Source organism: Moschus berezovskii, chromosome 24 (genome assembly GCF_049115385.1).
Source record: "Moschus berezovskii isolate FMDL1 chromosome 24, NW_MosBer_1.0, whole genome shotgun sequence".
Taxonomy (NCBI): Eukaryota; Metazoa; Chordata; class Mammalia; order Artiodactyla; family Moschidae; genus Moschus; species Moschus berezovskii.
In genome coordinates, this window is record NC_142483.1 from 49,804,649 (window position 1) to 49,824,541 (window position 19,893).

Genomic DNA, 19,893 nt, shown 5'->3' on the forward strand with positions numbered 1-19,893 from the left:
GGCTTTTCTCTGTCAGGAAATTTTTGATTATTGATTCAATCTCCTTACAAGCTATATCTACGTCATTTCAGATTTTCTATTTATTCATGATTTCATCTTGTTAGGTTTTATGTTTCAAAAAATTTGCCCATCTAGGTTATCCAGTTTGCTGGAGTAGAATTGTTCATAATACATCTTATAATCCTTTTTATTTTTGTAGAACTGGTAGCAATATCCACATTTTTGGTTCTGATTTTAGTAATATGAGTCTTCTTTTTTTTTCTTAGTCTACCTAGCTAAAGGTATGTCAGTTTTGGTGATCTTCTCAAAGAATCAACTTTCGGTTTCATCAATTTCCTCCACTGCTCTTCCATTCGCTAAATCCTTTTCTCAACTCTAAATTTTATTATTTCTTTCCTTCTGCTAACTGAGGGTTCAGTTTCTTCTTTTTCTGATTCCTTAAGCTGTGAAGTTAGGTTGTTGATTTGCTAGCTTTCTTTTTTTTAAAATAAAGCATCTAAAGCTACAAATTTGCCCCTTAGCAATGCTTTCACTGCGTCCCATGAGTTCTGGTATGGTTGTGATTTTGTTTTCATTCATCTCTAAGTATTTTCTATTTCCTGTGTGATGTCTTCCTTCATCCATTGGTTGTCAAAATCTATTTGCCAATCTATTTTTGTTTAGTTTCCACAAATTTGTGAATTTTCAAGTCTTCTGTGGTTGGTTTCTAGCTTTACCTCACTGTAATAAGAGAAAATATTTTATACTATTATCACTTAATCTGTGGCCTAAAATATGGTCTTGGTTGGTTTCTAGCTTTACCTCACTGTAATAAGAGAAAATATTTTATACTATTATCACTTAATCTGTGGCCTAAAATATGGTCTATCCTAGAAAATGCCCCTTGGACACTTCAGGAGAATGTGTACACTGTTCTTATTGGGTACAATGCTTTGTATATGCCTGTTAGATCTAGTTAGTCAATGTGTTGTTTAAATTTTCTATTTCCTTACATTCTGTCTTTTCTACCCATTATTAAGACTGGAGTACTAAAGTCTCCAACTGTTACTATAGAGCTCTCTACTGTTCCTTTTAGTATTACAGAGCTAGCTACAGTACCCTTCAATTCTGTTATTTTTTGCTTCATATATTTTGCTGATATGTTAATATGTGCATGAATGTTTATAACTGTTTATCTACTTATTATATCTATTTAATATTTTATTAATATATAATGTATTTCTTGTCTCTTACAACCTTTTAAATATAAAGTCTATTTTGTCTAAGAGTAGCCACCCTGTTCTCTCTGGTCACTATTTGCATAGGATATATTTTCCCATCCTTTTGCTTCTACTCTATTTGTAGCTTTGGATCTAAAGTGAGTTGCTTACAGACAGCATATAGTTGGATCATGTTTTTAACCATTCTTTTAATAGGATAGTTAATCTATTTACATTTAAAGCAATCATTGATAAAGACGGTCTTGCTTCTATCATTGTGCTATTTTTTTCATATGATTTAAAGCTTTTTAGGGGCTTCCCAGGAGGCACTGGTGGTAAAGAACTGCCCTGCTAATGCAGGAGCCATAAAAGACATGGGTTCAATCCCTGAGTCAGGAAGATCCCCTGGAGGAGGGCATGGCAACCCACCCCAGTACTCTTTTTTTATTTAATGTATTTGTTTATTTGTCTGTATTGGGTCTTAGTTGCTCTTGGGCTCCTCTAGTTGCTGTACATGGGCTGGAGGCATATGGGATCTTAGTTCCCCAACCAGGGATCGAACCTACATCCTCTGCTTTGGAAAGTGGATTCTTAACCCCTGGACCACCAGGCAAGTCCCCACTCCAGTATTCTTGCCTGGAAAATTCCATGACAGAGAAGCCTGATGGGCTACGGTACATAGGGTAACAAAGAGACATGACTAGAAGCAACTTATCATGCATGTTAAATTGCTACATGCAACTTAAAAACAAAACAACAAAAAAACTTGTTCCTCATTTCCTATATTAGTTATTTTGTGTTTAACTTTTTGTTGCAAAATGCTTAAAATTTTTCCTCATTTTTAAAATTTATATTCTACGGCTATTTTCTTCATGGTTACCATGGGGTTACACTTACCATGCTGAAGTTTTAACAATCTAATTTGCATTTACACCAGCTTAACTTCAATAACATACAAAAGCTTTTTTCTTTACAGCACTATTCTCATCTGTTCAGGTTGTTATCACAGAATTACATCCTCATAAACTGTGTGCTCAAAAACATAAGCTAATCATTCTTTTAAATGCATTAGTCTCTTAAATTATGTAGAAAAGAAGATGTGGTGTTACAAACCAATGCTATTGTAATATCAAGTTTTAGACCAATAACTGTTTTCTGTAACGTGTTAGTCTCTTAAATTATGTAGAAAACAAAAAGTGCAGTTACAAACCACTATTACAATAATAGTAGTTTTTTTCTTATATGTATTTACCTTTATTTAGTTCTTTATTTCTTCATACTGCTTGGAGTTATTATCTAGGGTCCTCTCATTTTACCTTGCAAAAATCCCTTGAGTATTTCCTGCAGGGCAGGTCTAGTGGAAACATACTCCCTCAACTTTTGTTTATCTGGAAATGTCTTAATTTCTCCCTCATTTTTAAAAGGACCCTTGGTTGGCACTTTTTTCTTTCAGAACTTTGAATACATCGTCCCTCTGCCTTCTGGCCTCCAAAGTTTCTCATGAGAAGTCTGCTGGAAACCTTATTTAGGACACCTTGTATGCAATGAGTCACTTGTCTCTTGCTGCTTTTACGATTCTTTTTGTCTTTCTTAAGTTTGATTATAATGTGTCTCTGTGAGTTTCTCAGAGTTCACGTTAGCTGGAGATCACTGAGCTTCTCAGAAGTTTATATTCATGTTTTTCATCAAGTTTGAGATGTTTTCAGCCGTTATTTCTTCAATTATTCTCTCTGCCCCTTTCTTCTCCATTGAGGCCTCACATAATATGGATGTTGGTCTGCTTAATGATATCCAAACAGACCTGTCAGGCTCTATTCACTTTGTTCAATCATTTTCCTTTCTGTTCCTTGGAGTAGGAAATGGCAACCCATAAGTCTGTTCCTTAGACTTGATAATTTCCATATTCAAGTTCACCAATTATTTCTTCAACCAAATCAAATCTGCATTTAAATCCTTCTGATAAGTTTTTCATCTCACAATTCAAGTTATTGTACTTTTTAGCTCCAGAATTTCTTTCTTGTTTCATTTAAGTCTTCTCTCCTTATTGATATTTAGAATTTATTAACAATTGTTGTTTTGAGTTTTTCCATATCTTTTAACTCTCTCAACATCTTTAAGATGGTTGTTTTAAAGTCTTTGTCTAATATATCTGCCATCAAGCCTTTTTCAGTGATGGTTTCCTTTGAATAGACCATAGTTTCCTGTTTCACCGAATGTCTTGTGATTTTGTTGTTGTTGTTGTTATTGAAGATGGACATCTGAATCTAATAATGTGCTAACTGGAAATCAGATTCTTCCCCTTCCCTGGGATTTGCTGTTTTTTGTTACTGTTTTGTTTTTTGGGGTTGTTGTAGGCTGTGTCTGTGTCAAGCATTGGCCTGAAATGTAAACTTAAGGCCTTCTCAGATCTTTTCTGCACCTTTTCCTGAGAACAAACATTCACTTTTCAATTTTCCCTGCAAATGTTGCTTTTGTTTTGGTTTTGTGGCCACATCACATGCCTTGTGGGATCTTAATTCCGTGATGAAGGATGTAATCTACTGCTTTGGCAGTGAAAGTGCAAAATCCTAACAAACAGACCCATAGCAAAGTCCCCGTAGTTATTTTTTATTGTCCTAGTCTTAAAGATTTGGCTTCAAAAAGGGGAAGAGGAGAGAAATGAAGGAAAGAAAAAAAGGCAATGGCCTGTTCAAGTGCCCTGGAAATCACGTGGAAAGGAGGAGCTATAACTACAATGGCTGCTTGTCTCTTTGTCTGCATCTCTTTGATCAGAAGCTGCAATTAGTAACCAGAGCAGATGCTAGGATATTTGAAGGACAGGGTCCTTTCTGCCCACCATAGTTCCTGTAAGTCGTGTGCAAGTTGCTCCAAAAACATATGCATAGCTGCCTGCCATGTGGTTGATGGGTAAGAAATGAGCAGCTCTGAAACCGACCAAAATTACCTGCAATTTACCTTCCAAATCTTGTCCTAAAAGTTTCAAGCAATCAATGGAATGAAGAATTCCAAAATAGTTACACTAGACAGATTCTGCCAATTCAACTGTTGTCTAGGTGGAAAGAAGATTCTTGGTGTTTCCTACTCTACCATTTTCCTAGAATTCTTTTTTGTTCTTTACCACTTGATTTTGCTTCTCTACCCAATACAGCATAATTGTGCCTGGTTTTGAACTTATATAAATGGAATCACAAGCTATATATTCTATTTTGACTAGCTTCATTCACCGTATGTTTTTATAATTTATTTAATGCTTCTGTACACAGCTGGAGTTTTATTCATTTTCATCACTATATAGTATCAAGTTCAAGTGCGTGTGTGCTCAGTTGCGTCTGACTCTTCGTGAGTTCATGGACTGCAGCCCGCCAGGCTCCTCTGTCCCTGGGATTTTCCTGGCAAGAATATTGGAGTGGGTTGCCATTTCCTCCTCCAGGGAATCTTCCCAACCCAGGGATTGGATCGAACCCACGTCTCTGGTGTCTCCTGCATTGGCAGGCAGATTCTTTGCTACTGAGCCACCAGAGAAGCCCATTATATAGTATTCTAAAGTATAAATCAACTATAATTTAGTTATACATTCTACTAACAAAAGGCTTGGTAATGTTCCAAACTTTCAATGATTGTTAGCATTATGGCACACTGAAGTATGAGTTTCTCTACACCATACATCTAGAAGTTAAAGTCTCTGGGTATGCATATCTTCAACTTATTAAAGTGTTCCTACTGCTGAAACTGCAATACTTTGGCCACCTCATGCGACGAGTTGACTCACTGGAAAAGACTCTGATGCTGGGAAAGGTTGGGGGCGGGAGGAGAAGGGGACGACCGAGAATGAGATGGCTGGATGGCATCACCGACTCTGTGGACATGAGTGTGAGTGAACTCTGGGAGTTGGTGATGGAGTTGATGAACTCAGGGAGGCGTGGCGTGCTGTGATTCATGGGGTCGCGGAGAGTCGGACACGACTGAGCGACTGAACTGAACTGAACTGACTAGCTTATATTCTCACCATCAGAAGGTAAGATTCTCTCTTTTTTTAAACTGATAACTAGTACTGTCAGATGTATTTGCTACATCAGTCAATACAATGTGATTTCCCAACGTTATTTTATTGTGCATTAATTGCTAACTAGTTGAGGTTGTACACCTTTTACTATATTTATGTTTGGATGTCTTCATTTGAGGTTATTTGACTTTTCCTAAATTAGTTCTTTGTATATGCTAAATTTGAGCCCCTTGTCAAGTTATTCATGCTGCAAATAACTTATCTACTCTGTGGTTTTGCTTTTTTACTTATTAATGGTGACAAACTGTTCTTTTGATGAATAGTTGCTAATTTTACAGGAATTAAATTTATCAATCTTTTTCTTTATGTTAGAACATGATATGGCTTAGTTAAAATATTCCCTTACCTGAGGACATGAAGATGTGTGCCTAAATTTTCTTCTAAAGCTGAAGAAATAATTCAAGGTTTGGGTAGTTATCTTCCTCCTGCCAAACACCTGACTGTTCCAGCAGTGTGGGACCAAGCTGAGATTTTCTCAGATGATCTGCTTGCTCAACAGTCCTGCAGTTCAGCCATTCTGGAGTCTCACCCTGGGGGAGGGGGCATTTCACCAAGATACCAACACTGGAAGGCCTTGGACTCTAACTCTTATCTCTTCAACTCTGAATCTACCAAAAGTACACTTCCACGTCTCAGATGTGTCTTCATAACTGGCAAATAACCCATTTCTCCCAGAAGTATAACTTCTCTAAAGCACATTTATTAAACACAATAAAGTTTCTTGACTACTTCTCTTTTAGAGGAAAGTTAAAGAATGGTATAAGAACCCACAAAAGATGACTCTAATGGGAGTTAGGAATAGATAACCATAATAAATAGTGGTTAGAAAATGCCTAAGACTGAAAATGAAGGATAAGTAGTGGAAGATACTTGAGTCAGCAGGGATGTATCAACATAGTATGTGTGACCAGAGATGGTCCAGGGTACAGAAGAGAAAACTGACTAAGAAAACACAGAAGATAAGTAATGCTGCTCTATCAGTCATTAAGCTAAAATAAAAAGATAAACTAAAAAGAAATACTAATCAGTACCTGCAATCTGTACCGAGCCATCTTCTCCAAGAAGAATATTGCCAGCTTTCACATCTCTGTAAGAGAAAAAAAATTACTTATTAAAAAACACTTATTCTTTGGAGTTATATAATTTAAAAGTTCAATATATTCACCACAACACTGGTAATATTTAAATGCTTTAATGCAAAATTGCATTAAAGAGTATTAGGGCCAATACCAGAATTTTAAAAATTGTAGTCACTTGTACTAAAATCCAATCATGGTAAATAGAAAGCTATAGTAACACATAGCTTTTAATAGTAAATCTGGAAAAACTTAAGATTATTGAATATATATGACTGAGATAACAGTGGCCAAAGAATGAGACCCTCACTCTCACTTTATCTACTTTTTAAAATACATTGATTTTTCTACACTTACAAACAAAATTTTAAAATGATCAGTATGTGGCTCATAACAGGGGCTATTCTATACTTGTAGCATAAAGATATAACATAAATTGTTCAAACATATTTATATTCTTACTAGTAACTAAAACAACTCAGTTCAGTTCAGTTCAGTCGCTCAGTCGTGTCCGACTCTTTGCGACCCCATGAACCACAGCACACCAGGTCTCCCTGTCCATCACCAACTCCCGGAGTTCACTCAAACTCATGACCATCGAGTCGGTGATGCCATCCAGCCATCTCATTCTCTGTCGTCCCCTTCTCCTCCTACCCCCAATCCCTCCTAGCATCAGACTCTTTTCCAGTGAGTCAACTTGTCGCATGAGGTGGCCAAAGTATTGGAGTTTCAGCTTTAGCATAAGTCCTTCCAATGAACACCCAGGATTGATCTCCTCTAGAATGGACTGGTTGGACTTCCTTGCAGGCCCAGGGACTCTCAAGAGTCTTCTCCAGCACCACAGTTCAAAAGCATCAACTCTTCGGTGGTCAGCTTTCTTCACAGTCCAACTCTCACATCCATACGTGACCACGGGAAAAACCACAGCCTTGACTAGATGGACCTTGGTTGGCCAAGTAACGTCTCTGCTTTTTAATATACTATCTAGTTTGGTCATAACTTTCCTTCCAAGGAGTAAACATCTTTTAATTTCACGGCTGCAATCAGCATCCGCAGTGATTTTGGAGTCCAAGAAAATAAAGTCTGACACTGTTTCCACTGTTTATCTATTTCCCATGAAGTGATGGGACCAGATGCCATGATCTTTGTTTTCTGAATGTTGAGCTTCAAGCCAACCTTTTCACTCTCCTCTTTCACTTTCATCAAGAGGCCTTTGAGTTCCTCTTCACTTTCTGCCGTAAGGGTGGTGTCATCTGCATATCTGAGGTTATTGATATTTCTCCCGGCAATCTTGATTCAAGTAATACATAAATACATTCCTGTTATAAAAACCTAAACATCACTGAAAAGGTCAAAATCCCTTTTGACCACTGTTCTCAGGTCTAATATTCTCTACAAAATTTCCAACCATTATCAATCTAGTTAATAGAATATGTTCCTGTGACATATCTGGGCTTTTCTTCCACCATAAATGATATTGTACTATCCATTCAAATCTACAACATGTTTTTCTTATGAAATAATGTGTCGGTAGAATCTGCAAAGTTTACATTCCTCAGCTCCTATGAGTAATCCATTTCTTTGATAACCAAGAGAAACTCACAAGGCACACAGAATGTTCAAGGGGATTGTCTACAGCACTGTCTGAAGTAACAAATCAAAAATGGTAACAATCTAGAAAGTCAACAGTAGCAGAAAGGTTAAATTAAGTCTGTTACAGTCATGAAATTTACTAGTCAATCAACATGTTGTGCCTTCCAACGCCCTCTAATACATGATACATACTGCCAGTGAACACTTCAAATAGGACAGTGCATTGTGTATGCCACCGTTAGTTACACACACACAGGCATGAACACATCTTTCCATACACACCAAAAGGAGAGCAATCAATTTAGTTTTTTTAAAGAAGAGGAGTAGGACCAGAGTCAAGGGGAACAGTGTTTGACTGTCCTGTAGGAGTGGACTCACCTATTTATTTCATAATTAAAAATAAATATAATTAGACAAACACAAGAGAGCCAGACCTTGAAGCTAGACCGAAAGAAAAGTGAGGCTAGGTCATGGAAGACGGCCATATTTGCCAGGAAAATGAACCAGTGAAAGGACGACATATCATCTCTTCCATGTCCTTCCCATCTTCTTTTCCCCATCCTTAGAAAACCATTCCTTGGTAAATAATGAACAACAGTTTCACAAATGTTATGCAGCAGCATCACCATACCAAGAGAACACAACACTTTTCCTGAATATATACTGAAGCATAAAGAAATCACGTTACTCAGTTTTTTTTCTGCTTATAAATGCGAGGAATTTATAGGACTTCTTCCCAGAGGCTGACTTACAGTAAAGGTTGGCTCACTGTGTCCTACAAACCTAAAGTCTACACAATGAACAGGAGAGAACTGAGGATATTTCCTTCCTGTGGAGACAAAGACCATTCAACTAAGCCAACCATGAACTTTCAACTCCTTTTTCTGAATGACATCTAAAACTTAATGGAAAAAACAACATATAGTTTAGTCACTTCCTGTTTTTTGCAGTAGGTTGCAACATACAGTGTTAGTACAGGAGCTGATCCTCTTACAACTACATGAGAAATTGCTGAAGAACTCAACGTCAGTCATTCTACAGATGTTCATCATTTGAAGCAATTGAAAAGGTGAAAAAGTTTGATAAGCAGGTGCCTTATAAGCTGACTGTAAATCAAAAAAATCATCGTTTTGAAGTGTTGTCTTCTCTTACTCTACCCAACAATGAACCATTTCTTGATCAGACTGTGACGTGACAAAAAGTGGGTTTTACACAACAACCAGAGATGACCAGCTCAGTGGTTGGACTGAAGAGAAGCTCCAAAGTACTCCCCAAAGCCAAACTGTAACAAAAAAAGGTCATGGTGGCTATCTGTTGCTGATGCACTATAGCTTTCTGAATCCTGGTGATACAATTATACCTGAGATGCACTGAAAAATGCAATGCCTGCAGCCTGCATTGGTCAACAGAGTAGGCCTAATTCTGCTCCATGACAATGCCCAATTGCATACTGCACAACCAACACTTCAAAAGTTGAATGAACTGGGCTACGAAGTTTTGCCTTATGCGCCATATTCACCTGACCTCTTGCCAACCAACTACTACCTCTTCAAGCATCTTGATAATTGTTTGCAGGGAAAATGCTTCCACAACCAGCAGGAGGCAGAAAATGCTTTCCCAGAGTCCGTGGAATACCAAAGCACAGATTTTTATGTTACAGGAACAAACAAACATTTCTTACTGGCAAAAATGTGTTGATGGTAATGGTTCCTATTTGGATTAGTAAAGATGTGGGAATGAAGTTGTGAAGTTGCTCTTGGTGTCGGACTCTTTGAGGCCCCATGGACTGTAACCCACCAGGCTCCTCTGTCCATGGGATTTTCCAGGCAAGAGTACTGGAGTGAGTTGCCATTTCCTTCTCCAGGGAATCTTCCTGACCCAGGGATCGAACCCAGGTCTCCCTCATTGCTGGCAGACACTTTTACTGTCTGAGACACCAGGGAAGATAGGCACGTGTGGGTCTGAAACAACAATTATATTTGCATCAAGCTGGGCTTCCCTGGTGGCTCAGAGGTTAAAGCGTCTGCCTCCAATGCGGGAGACCCGGGTTCGATCCCTGGGTCGGGAAGATCCCCTGGAGAAGGAAATGGTAACGCACTCCAGTATTCTTGCCTGGAGAATCCCATGGACAGAGAAGCCTGGTAGGCTACAGTCCACGGGGTCGCAAAGAGTCGGACACAACTGAGTGACTGAACGGAACGGAATAGTTGGTGCATAGAGGGCATCTCTCATCTACTCATCAAATAGATTTAAATAACTAAATAGAAGACAACCTGCTTTAAATCAACTTATGGAGATAAATGAATCACTAAATCCATCTATCCATCCAACTAAACACTAAAATAAAACTTGGTTATCTCTGAAGAGATGTGGAGCAGCAAATCAATCAATTCAACTACATACCAAAATAAAATCAATTGTTCCCTTCTGTGATCCCAGCTCCCAACTGCCACCTCTTAACTCTGTTCCAAATATCAGACTTATAAACTAGTATGCTGTGACAAAATAAGACAACCAACTATCCATCTACAAAGGAGACCAGTTAAACTACGACATATTATATAAACGAAATACAAATACATAGTACAAATACTAACAAACATATGTGGTAATATGTTTATTTTGGCATAAATCTCTCTCAAAGGAATCACAAGAAAATGGCAAGAAGTAGTTCCTTTCAGAGCAGGATACTAGAAGTTCAGTGAAGGAAGGAGACTCTTTTTTAAAATGCTTTATTTTTTAGAACAATTTTAGATTTACATAAAAATTGAGAAGATAGTACAGATGAGTTCCCATGCAGCTGTCACTTAGTTTCCCCTATTATTAGCACTGTACGGTGGTATGGTTCTTTTGCCACATTAATCAATCAGTGCTGATGCACTGCTATTAATAGGATGTCCTCTTAATGGAATCTGTATGATGGTGTCCTCATGATGAGACTGGAGTTCAGAGTCTGCGGAAGGAAACCAGGGAGCGTCATTCTCCTCACATTGCACCCAGAGTACACGGCACTGCCACGAGTGAGCACCACTGATGCTGAGAAGGCCGCTGTTTATCCTTCACCGTCTTGCACCATTTGAACTTTTAAGCCATGTGTTGGCAGTGTTGCTGTTGTTCACTCACCTAGTTGTGTCCGACTCTGCAACCCCATAAACTGAAGCACGCCAGGCTTCCCTGTCTTTCACTATCTTCAGAGTTTGCTCAAACTCATGTCCATTGAGTCGGTGATGCCACCCAATCCTCTCATCCTCTGTCATTCCCTTCAATCTTCCTCAGCATCAGGGTCTCTTCCAATGAGTTGGCTCTTCCTATCAGGTGGTCAAAGTATTGAAGCTTCAGCATCAGTTCTTGCAGTGAATATTTAGGGTTGATCTCCTTTATGATCTCCATGCAGTCCAAGAGACTCTCAAGAGTCTTCTCCAGCACAATTGAAAAGCATAAATTCTTTGGTGCTCAACTTTCCTTATGGTGCCTCTCACATCCAAACGTGACTACTGGAAAAACCGTAGCTTTGACCTTTGTCAGCAATGTCTCAGCTTTTTATTTTTAATACACTGTCTAGTTTGTCAAAGCTTTTCTTCCAAGGAGCAAGTGTCTTTTAATTTCGTGGCTGCAGTCACCGTTTACAGAGATTGTGGAGCCCAAGAAAATAAAATCTGTCACTGTTTCCACTTTTTCTCCTTCTACTTCCCATGAAGTGATGGGACTGAATGCCATGATCTTAGTTTTCTGAATGTTGAGTTTTAAGCCAGCTTTTTCATTCTACTCTTTCACTTTCATCAAGATGCTCTTCAGTTCCTCTTCACTTTTTGTCATTAGGGTGGTGTCATTTGCATTTCTGAGGTTACTGATATTTTTCTCAGCAATCTTGATTCCAGCTTGTGATTCATCCAGCCCTGAATTTTGCATGACATACTCTGCATATACATTAAATGAGCAGGGCAACAATATAGAGCCCTGATGTACTCCTTTCTCAGTTCTGAACCAGTCTGTTGTTCAATGTCTGGTTCTAACTGTTACTTCTTGCCTTGCATACAGGTTTCTCAGGGGACAGGGACAGGTAAGGTGATCTGATATTCCCATCTCTTTAAGAAATTTCCATAGTTTGTTGTGGTCCACATAGTGAAAGGTTTTAGTGCAGTCAATGAAGCAGAAGTGGATGTTTTGGAATTCCCTTGCTTTTTCTGTGGTCCAATGAATGCTGGCAATTTGATCTCTGGTTCCTTTGCCTTTTCTAAATCCAAAAAATCCTTTTCTAAATTGTACATCTGTAAGTTCTCGGTTCATGTACTGCTGAAGCCTAGCTTGAAGGATTTTGAGCATTACTTTGCTAGCATGTGAAATGAGCACAACTGTACAGTAGTTTGAACATTCTTTAACATTGCCTTTCTTTGGAATTGGAATGAAAACTGACCTTTTCCAGTCCCCGCTGAGTTTTCCGAATTTGCTGGCATATTGAGTGCAGCACTTTCACAGCATCATCTTTTAGGATTTGAAATGGTTCAGCTGGAATTCCATCACCTCCACCTATCTATTCATCAGATCCACTGTATAATCATAAGGGATTTGATTTAGGTCATACCTGAATAGCCTAGTGGTTTTCCCTACTTTCTTAAGTTCAAGTCTGAATTTTGCAGTAGAGAGCTCATGATCTGAGCCACAGTCAGCTCCAAGTCTTGTTTTTGCTGACTGCATACAGCTTCTTCATCTTCAGTTGCAAGGAATATAATCAATCCGATTTTGGTATTGACCATTTGGTGATGTCCATGTGTAGAGTCATCTCCTGTGTTGTTGTAAGAGGGTGTTTGCTATGACCAGTGTGTTCTCTTGGCAAAACTATTAGCCTTTGCCCTGCTTTATTTTGTACTCCAAAGCCAAACTTGCCTGTTACTCCAGAAGTTATTTCTTAACTTCCTACATTTGCAATCCAGTCCCCTATGATGAAAAGGACATCTTTTTTTTGGTGTTAGTTCTAGAAAGTCTTGTAGGTCTTCATAGAACCATTCAACTTTATCTTCTTCAGCATTAGTGGTTGGGGCATAGAGTTGGATTACTGTGATACTGAATGGTTTGCCTTGAAAAGGAACCGAGATCATTCTGTCGCTTTTGAGACTGCATTCAAGTACTGCATTTTGAACTCTTTTTTTGACTATGAAGGCTACCCCATTTCTTCTGAGGGATTCTTGCCCACCATAGTAGATATAATGGTTATCTGAGTTAAATATTGGTGTTACCCATGCAAAAACTGTTTTCTAAGCTTCTTTCTTTTTAAACAACATTTATTTACTCTGCTGTGTCAGGTCTTGGTTGTGGCAGGCAGGATCTTTCACTGAGACACAGGCATTCTCCAGTCGTGGAGCACATGCTCCAGAGCACAACATGGACTCAGCAGTTGTGGTGCGTGGGCTTAGTTGCTCTGAGGTATGTGGGATCTTCGTTCTCTGACCAAGGATTGAACCTGAATCCCTGCATTGCAAGGCAGATTCTTAATCACTGGACCACCAGAATAGTCCCTAAGCTTTTGTCTTAAATGAAGAAACAGCTATCTCTTGTCAGCAGAACCTATACTTTGGATGACTACTTTTCCTGATCAATTAATATAATAAATTCATGTTTCCCTCTTCAGACCAAAACTGCAATCTATAGAACAGCTTCCAAGAGTAAAAGCAGAGGAATACTATGAAGCTAAATGGCTCACTGGATAATTAAACACAAGTCTGTCCTCATACACAACAGGACAAACTGAACTCTGAAGGAAAAGATTTGTAATTAAGTATCTGGAAATCAATAGTCCTTTTAAAAAAAAACAAAAAACTTCATCTCAAAGAATACCAAGCAACCCAGCAGCCCCCAGTTATATCCCCCAACCACTCTTAAATAGCAGGAACAGTAAGTTCTGTTTTTCACAGCTTGATGCCATTTCTCACACGTCACTATTACACCAAAGCTGCAAATTCCTTTTAAAATTAAATTTAAAATTAAAAGTACAGAACAAGTTTCGCCCCATGACATTTTTATGACTCAAAAAACGGCATGCCATGTGCTACATGCTAAGTCACTTCAGTCATGTCTGACTCTTTGTGACCCTATGGACTGCAGTCCGCCAGGCTCCTTTGCCCATGAGATTCTCCAAGCAAGAATACTGGAATGTGTTGCCATTTCCTCCTCCAGTGGATCTTCCCAACCCAGGGACTGAATTTGTGTCTCTTACATCTAATGCCCTGGCAGGCTGCACTGGCAGGCTGGTTCTTTACCACTAGTGCCACCTGGGAAGCCCAATAATAGGCACAGTTCAAGAGGAGAAATGAATCATAACAAAGCTGAAAAATACACTACATTTATGCATCTTAACTGACTAAATATCTACCATTTCTGTTAAAGCTAACTCCTTTAAATAGGAAAAATATTTGGGTACATAGATACAGAGAGAAAAGTGTAACTCTAATTTAGAGACCTGTTCACTCTAGTAGAAACCTCTAAAGCCTCGGGGGTCAAGGAGAAAACACAGTAGAGACAGAGTAAAATTATTTGACCTAATCCACCAGACTGACACAAATCTATCTGAAATAAAAACTGGACTCTAAAGATATGAGAAGTAACAAAATCTACTGAAAACATCCATATCTGCTTCCCAGTAAAACAACTTTCTCCCAACTTTATCCTACTGAAGTCTCAGTGCAGCTCAGCTAAAGTGTAAGTAGGGTTTTTAGCCTTGGCTGCATACTAGGATCTCTTGGGAAACTTTCAAAAGTCCCAATGCCAAGGCCTCATCACAAATCACTTAAATGAATTTCTGGCAGTGGATCTAGTAATCAGTACTTAGTAAACTTTCCCAGATGATTCCAATATGAAGCCAATGTTGAGGGCCTCTGATTTAATGTATAAGAGAATTTCTATTGCAACAACATGGCAAACAGATTTTCATCACTTACTACACAGGCCTTGGCCCTAAGACACACCATTGCTCTGTGCCGAACACAAAGAAAAATGCTGGATAAATTAAGGGAGAATACTGCCACATAACAACATGAACTAAAAAAGGGAAATCTTCAAGCTTCAGAAATGAAAAGGACAAGAGTAGAGCAGTAAGCCTTGGAGGGCTTCCCAGGTGGTGCAGTGGTAAATAAAAAGTCTGCCAGCCAATGCAGGAGATACAGGAGACAGGTTTGATCCTTGGGTCGGGAAGATGACCTGGAGAAGGAAATGGCAACCCCTCCAATGTTCTTGCCTAGGAAATCCCATGGACAAAGGAGTGTGGAGAGCTATAGTTCATAGGGTAGCAAAAGAACTGGATACAACTTAGCAACTAAAAAACAACAACACTGAGATGATAAGATGCTATCATTCATTTTGTTAAAGTGGTGTACTATACTCATTGACTTGAATACACTGGACCATCCCTGCATCTTTAGAATGAAGCCCACTTAATCATGGTGCATGATCCTTTAATGTGTTGTTGACTTTGGTTTGCTCATGTTTTGCTGAGGACCTTGGCATACAGGTTTACCTTGTGATTTTCTTACAGAGTCTTCGTCTGGCTTTGGTATCAGGGTAATGGTGGCCTTGGAAAATGAGTTTGTAACATTTCCTTCTCTTCTAGTTTTTGGAAGAATGTGAGAAGGATTATATCAGTTCCTGTTTAAATGTTTGGTAAAACTCACCAGTGAAATTATTGGTCCTTGACTTTTTGTTAGGAAGTTTTTGATTATTGATTTGATCTCCTTAGTAATAACTGGTCTGTTTAGATTTTGTTTCTTCATGATTCAGTCTTGGTAGATTTTATGTTTCTAGGAATTCATCCATTTCTTATAGGTGCTACAATGTGTTGGTATATACCTGTTCATAGTAGTCTCTTAACGATCTCATATTTCTGTGGTGTCAGCTGCAATGCTTCCTCTTTCACTTCTGAATTGGAGTCCTCTCTTTCTCTTGGTGAGTCGAGCTAACAATCTAATCGTCTTTTCAAGAAACCAGTTCTTAGTTTCATTGATCTTTTCAACTGTCTTTTTAATCTGTTATTTCATTTATTTTCACTCTTGATGTTTTTATTTAATTTCCTTCTGCTAACTCTGGGCTTAGTCTGTTCTTTTTGTAGTTCCTTAAAAGTGGGTGATTTTAAAGATATATATCTATATATATCTTAGGTATATATATATATCTTGTGTTCTTCCACTCTTTCTGTCTTCTTTGATTTTAATTGAGCATTTAATGTGATTCTATTTTTCTCTCCTCTCTTAGCATATTCTTTTTTTCCTTTTTTAGTGATTTCCCTAGAGTCTGCTCTACACATTTACAATGAATTCAAGTCTGCTTTCACATAGTACTATACCACTTCCCTGGGTTTTCTTTTAATCTCATATATCCTGGAATGGGTATTATAGTCTTGCAACCCAGAACTGTCAACAAGTACAGATCAAAAAAAAAAAAAAGCTCTAAGCCTGCTCTCTGTGGCCAAAGAGGCACCAAACCTAGCAGGGACCTCATCCCTGATTACATAGCTGGACTATAGAGTCGCAAGCCGACCAATTAGGCCAGAACCAGAGGTGTCAATGAAGACCAGACAGGAAACTGCACTCACTGTCCAATCTACATCTAGTGTAGATAGGTCCATGCTGCCCCTACCAACACCACTGACAGGCCCAGCCAATACCTCCCATTCCTCCACCCAGGAGCTGAGAGTGACCCAGGTCTGGTACATTTTGCTCCTCTACACAGTGGCAATAGATGATCCAGACCCAGTGTCTCCCAACTCCTCACCCAGTAGCAAAAGGAGACCAGTATTCAAGTCCACAGGCAATACCAGAGAATGAACGGGAGCCCAACTAGCATCAGGTGGCAGGCCACAAGATGAGCCCAAGGATGTGTTCACAGACTCACAGGCACAGCCACTATCTCCCACCTTCCACCTGGCAGCATCAGGCCTGGGCAAGCACACTCTACTCCCATGGGTGGCATCAGCAGGAATCAAGAAGAGAGCCTCAGCAGTGCTACATACACAAAACAAACCAGAACACCACTGCGAGGGCTCTCAGAATCAGGGAAATTGCCTGTTAAAATACATTACTTCAATATATCATTATCTCAATAGGATCAAAAGTCTTCTAACATAATATCCAAAATATCCAAGATACAATTTAAAAAAATTATTCAACATACCAAGAACCAGAAAAGATTCACAAGAAAAGACATCAAAGGGACTTTTCTGATGGTTCAGCAGTTGAGACTCTGTGCTCCGAATGCAGGGGGCCCAGGTTCAATCCCTGGAGGGGAAATAAGCCCCTGCATGCCACATGGCATGGCCAAAAATAAACAGGAACAGAAAGATTGATTTCAACATGAAGAAGTATCAGATGTTGGAACTATTTGACAAGAATTTTAAACCAGCCATCATAAAAATGCTTCTAACATTCAATTTGAAATTCTCAAATGAAAAACAGAAAATCTCAGTAAAAAAATAAAAAATGTAAAAAGAACCAAATAAAAATTATATAACTGAAAACCTACACTAACAGAAAAAAAGCTCCAGCAATGGGTTCCAGAGTAGAATGGAGAGGACAGAATCAACAAACTTGAAAGCAAATCAAGAACATTTACTCCATATGAACACAGAAAAAAATAGGCTGAAAACTGAGCCAGAAGGATTATGGTACAATATGGCTCAACAACAAAAGATCTAACATTTCCACCAGTAGAGTCCCAGAAAAAAGGAAGGAAAATAGCTTACAAAGGTATTCAAAGACATAATGGCTGAAAACTTCCCAAAACTGGTGAGGACAAAAACCTAGATTGAATAAATTTGGGAACCCCAAATTGGACAGACCTAAAGAAATCCATAATAAGACACATCATAATTAAACTTCTGAAAACCAAAGATAAAAAAAACAATTGTTTTTCTTCTGCTATGCCATGCAGCATGGGGGGATCTTAGTTCCCAGACTAGGTATTGAACCTGTGCCTTTCTGCTTTGAGCGCACAGTCTTAAACCACTGAACCACCAGGAAGTCCCACAAAGACACAATCTTGAAAATAGCCAGAGAAAAGCAACATATTTGTACCAATTCACATGACAGATTTCTCATCTGCAACCATGACGGCCAGAATTAAGTAACGTATCTTTCAAGTGCTGAAAGAAAAGAAATGTAAACTACAAATTCTTATATCCAGGGAAACTATCGTTAAGAAATGATGGGGATATCTTCAAATGAAGGAAAACCAAATCCAGGGACTAAACAAATTTGTACTAACAGAATCTACCACCATTTGTACAGGTAACAATTCTTGTTATCTGTACACAGGGACTGAATACATATAAAGAGCCAGAAATACTTGAGCCATGAAATGCTACATGGCTCTTCAAATGTTATTTTATTCAAAAAAAAAAAAAAATAATGCTTAATTTTAAAAGTTATTTTACAAAAGCTTTTAATAATTTCAGAAAATACTCAAGATATAAAACAAATTAGAAAGGAATATTCCAAACTGTTATCAGCTAATTAAGGCAATTGACTCCTGGTAGGAAATTAGGAATTTATTTTTGGAGTTTCCAATTTGACTAGAGCATTTGTTATTTTTTAAAAGTTTACTAGCGGTGTAACCACAACGTATTGGAACTAATAATATAATACCAAGAGCCCTGCTAATACTCAGAGATTATGAGTAACTGTGCCAAAGAACAAGGAATAGTCTCAATGAAAGGAAACCGCATAATTACTGCTACACTTGTCCAAAAGAGAGCAGTGCTGTCTTATACACACCTGTGAATTTGTCCGTTCTTATGCAGGTACTCCAAACCCTCCAGCACTTCTCTGAGTATTGTAGCAATGGTAGCTTCATCGAGGACTCCATTTTTATGTTCCCCCTTTGCCACAATGTGCTTAATAATATCTAGAACAGAACCTGAAAAGAGAAGACACAGTTTTCCATAATTTTTAACTCATTCAATATAATTCAGAGCCACTTAAATTTATCAAAACACATGTAAATCTTCTCATAAACTTAGCTGTGTAGGAAAGGAAGGAAAAAATAGCAATATAAGGAAATATAAAAGTTTAAAATTAATAATATATTAATTCTACTCTAAAACAGTTACACCAGCATCTTCTTTAGACATCTAATGAGAATTTGAAAAAGGTAATAGAGGATTTTTAAAATCACCTCTGAAGAAGCCCTAGGTAAACCATATCCGTCAATAACACTTTAGCAAAAGATGTAACAAACCAATTTAGGTTTCTAACATCAGATTAGAGTATGCAACATTGTTTAAATAAAGATATAAAACACAACTGAAATGCAGGTCAAATATCACATGTGTATGCAAACTAATTTAAAGATTAAAATTATATTTCAGGTTAATTAATAGAAATAAAACAGGTAAGGCAAAGAAAAATATGCAAGGAATAAACGTGGCAGTTCTCTTTAAATAACAGCCTAGATGTATTATCAATCTCATTCTTCCCAGGATGGGAAATAACACTCCTACTGAAAATCAGAGGGAGGGAAAACACACCAATAATTAAGGGCTTCCCCGGTGGCTCAACTGGTAAAGAATCTGCCTGCAATGTGGGAGACCTGGGTTCGATCCCTGCGTTGAGAAGATTCTCTGGGGGAGGGCATGGCAACCCACTCCAGTATTCTTGCCTGGAAAATTCCCATGGACAGAGGTGTCTGGCAGGCTACAGTCCTTAGGGTCTCAAAGAGTCAGACACGACTGAGCAACTAAGCACATAATAATTAGAATCACAGAATGTTATCTACTATTAAAAAAACGCTTGCTAGAGATCAGTAGGATTTCTGGAAGTCCAGTGGCCCATAAAGATCAGAAAACCAAATCAAAATAATCTCCAATATTAAAAATTGTGCCAAGGAGTCTGGAATATAGCATAAAGTACACTGAAAAGACTGAATGTCCATTTCTTGGAAAATGTTTCTGTTGACAACTTGCCCTGGTGGGTGTTTTTTATTG

The 19,893-nt window shown here is 38.3% G+C and overlaps 1 protein-coding gene across 5 annotated transcripts in view; it reads right to left on the bottom strand.

Moving 5' to 3' along the window:
- The window catches only part of OXSR1 (oxidative stress responsive kinase 1), an 88,383-nt gene that overhangs the window by 35,159 nt on the left and 33,331 nt on the right, over positions 1–19,893 (bottom strand). For all 5 annotated transcript variants that reach the window (XM_055414626.2, XM_055414625.2, XM_055414627.2 and 2 more), the window contains 2 exons: positions 18,686–18,827; positions 6,294–6,349 (listed from right to left, as the gene is read on the bottom strand). In XM_055414626.2, coding sequence (XP_055270601.2) covers positions 6,294–6,349; positions 18,686–18,827 — 198 coding nt within the window. The remainder of the gene's footprint in view (positions 1–6,293; positions 6,350–18,685; positions 18,828–19,893) is intronic.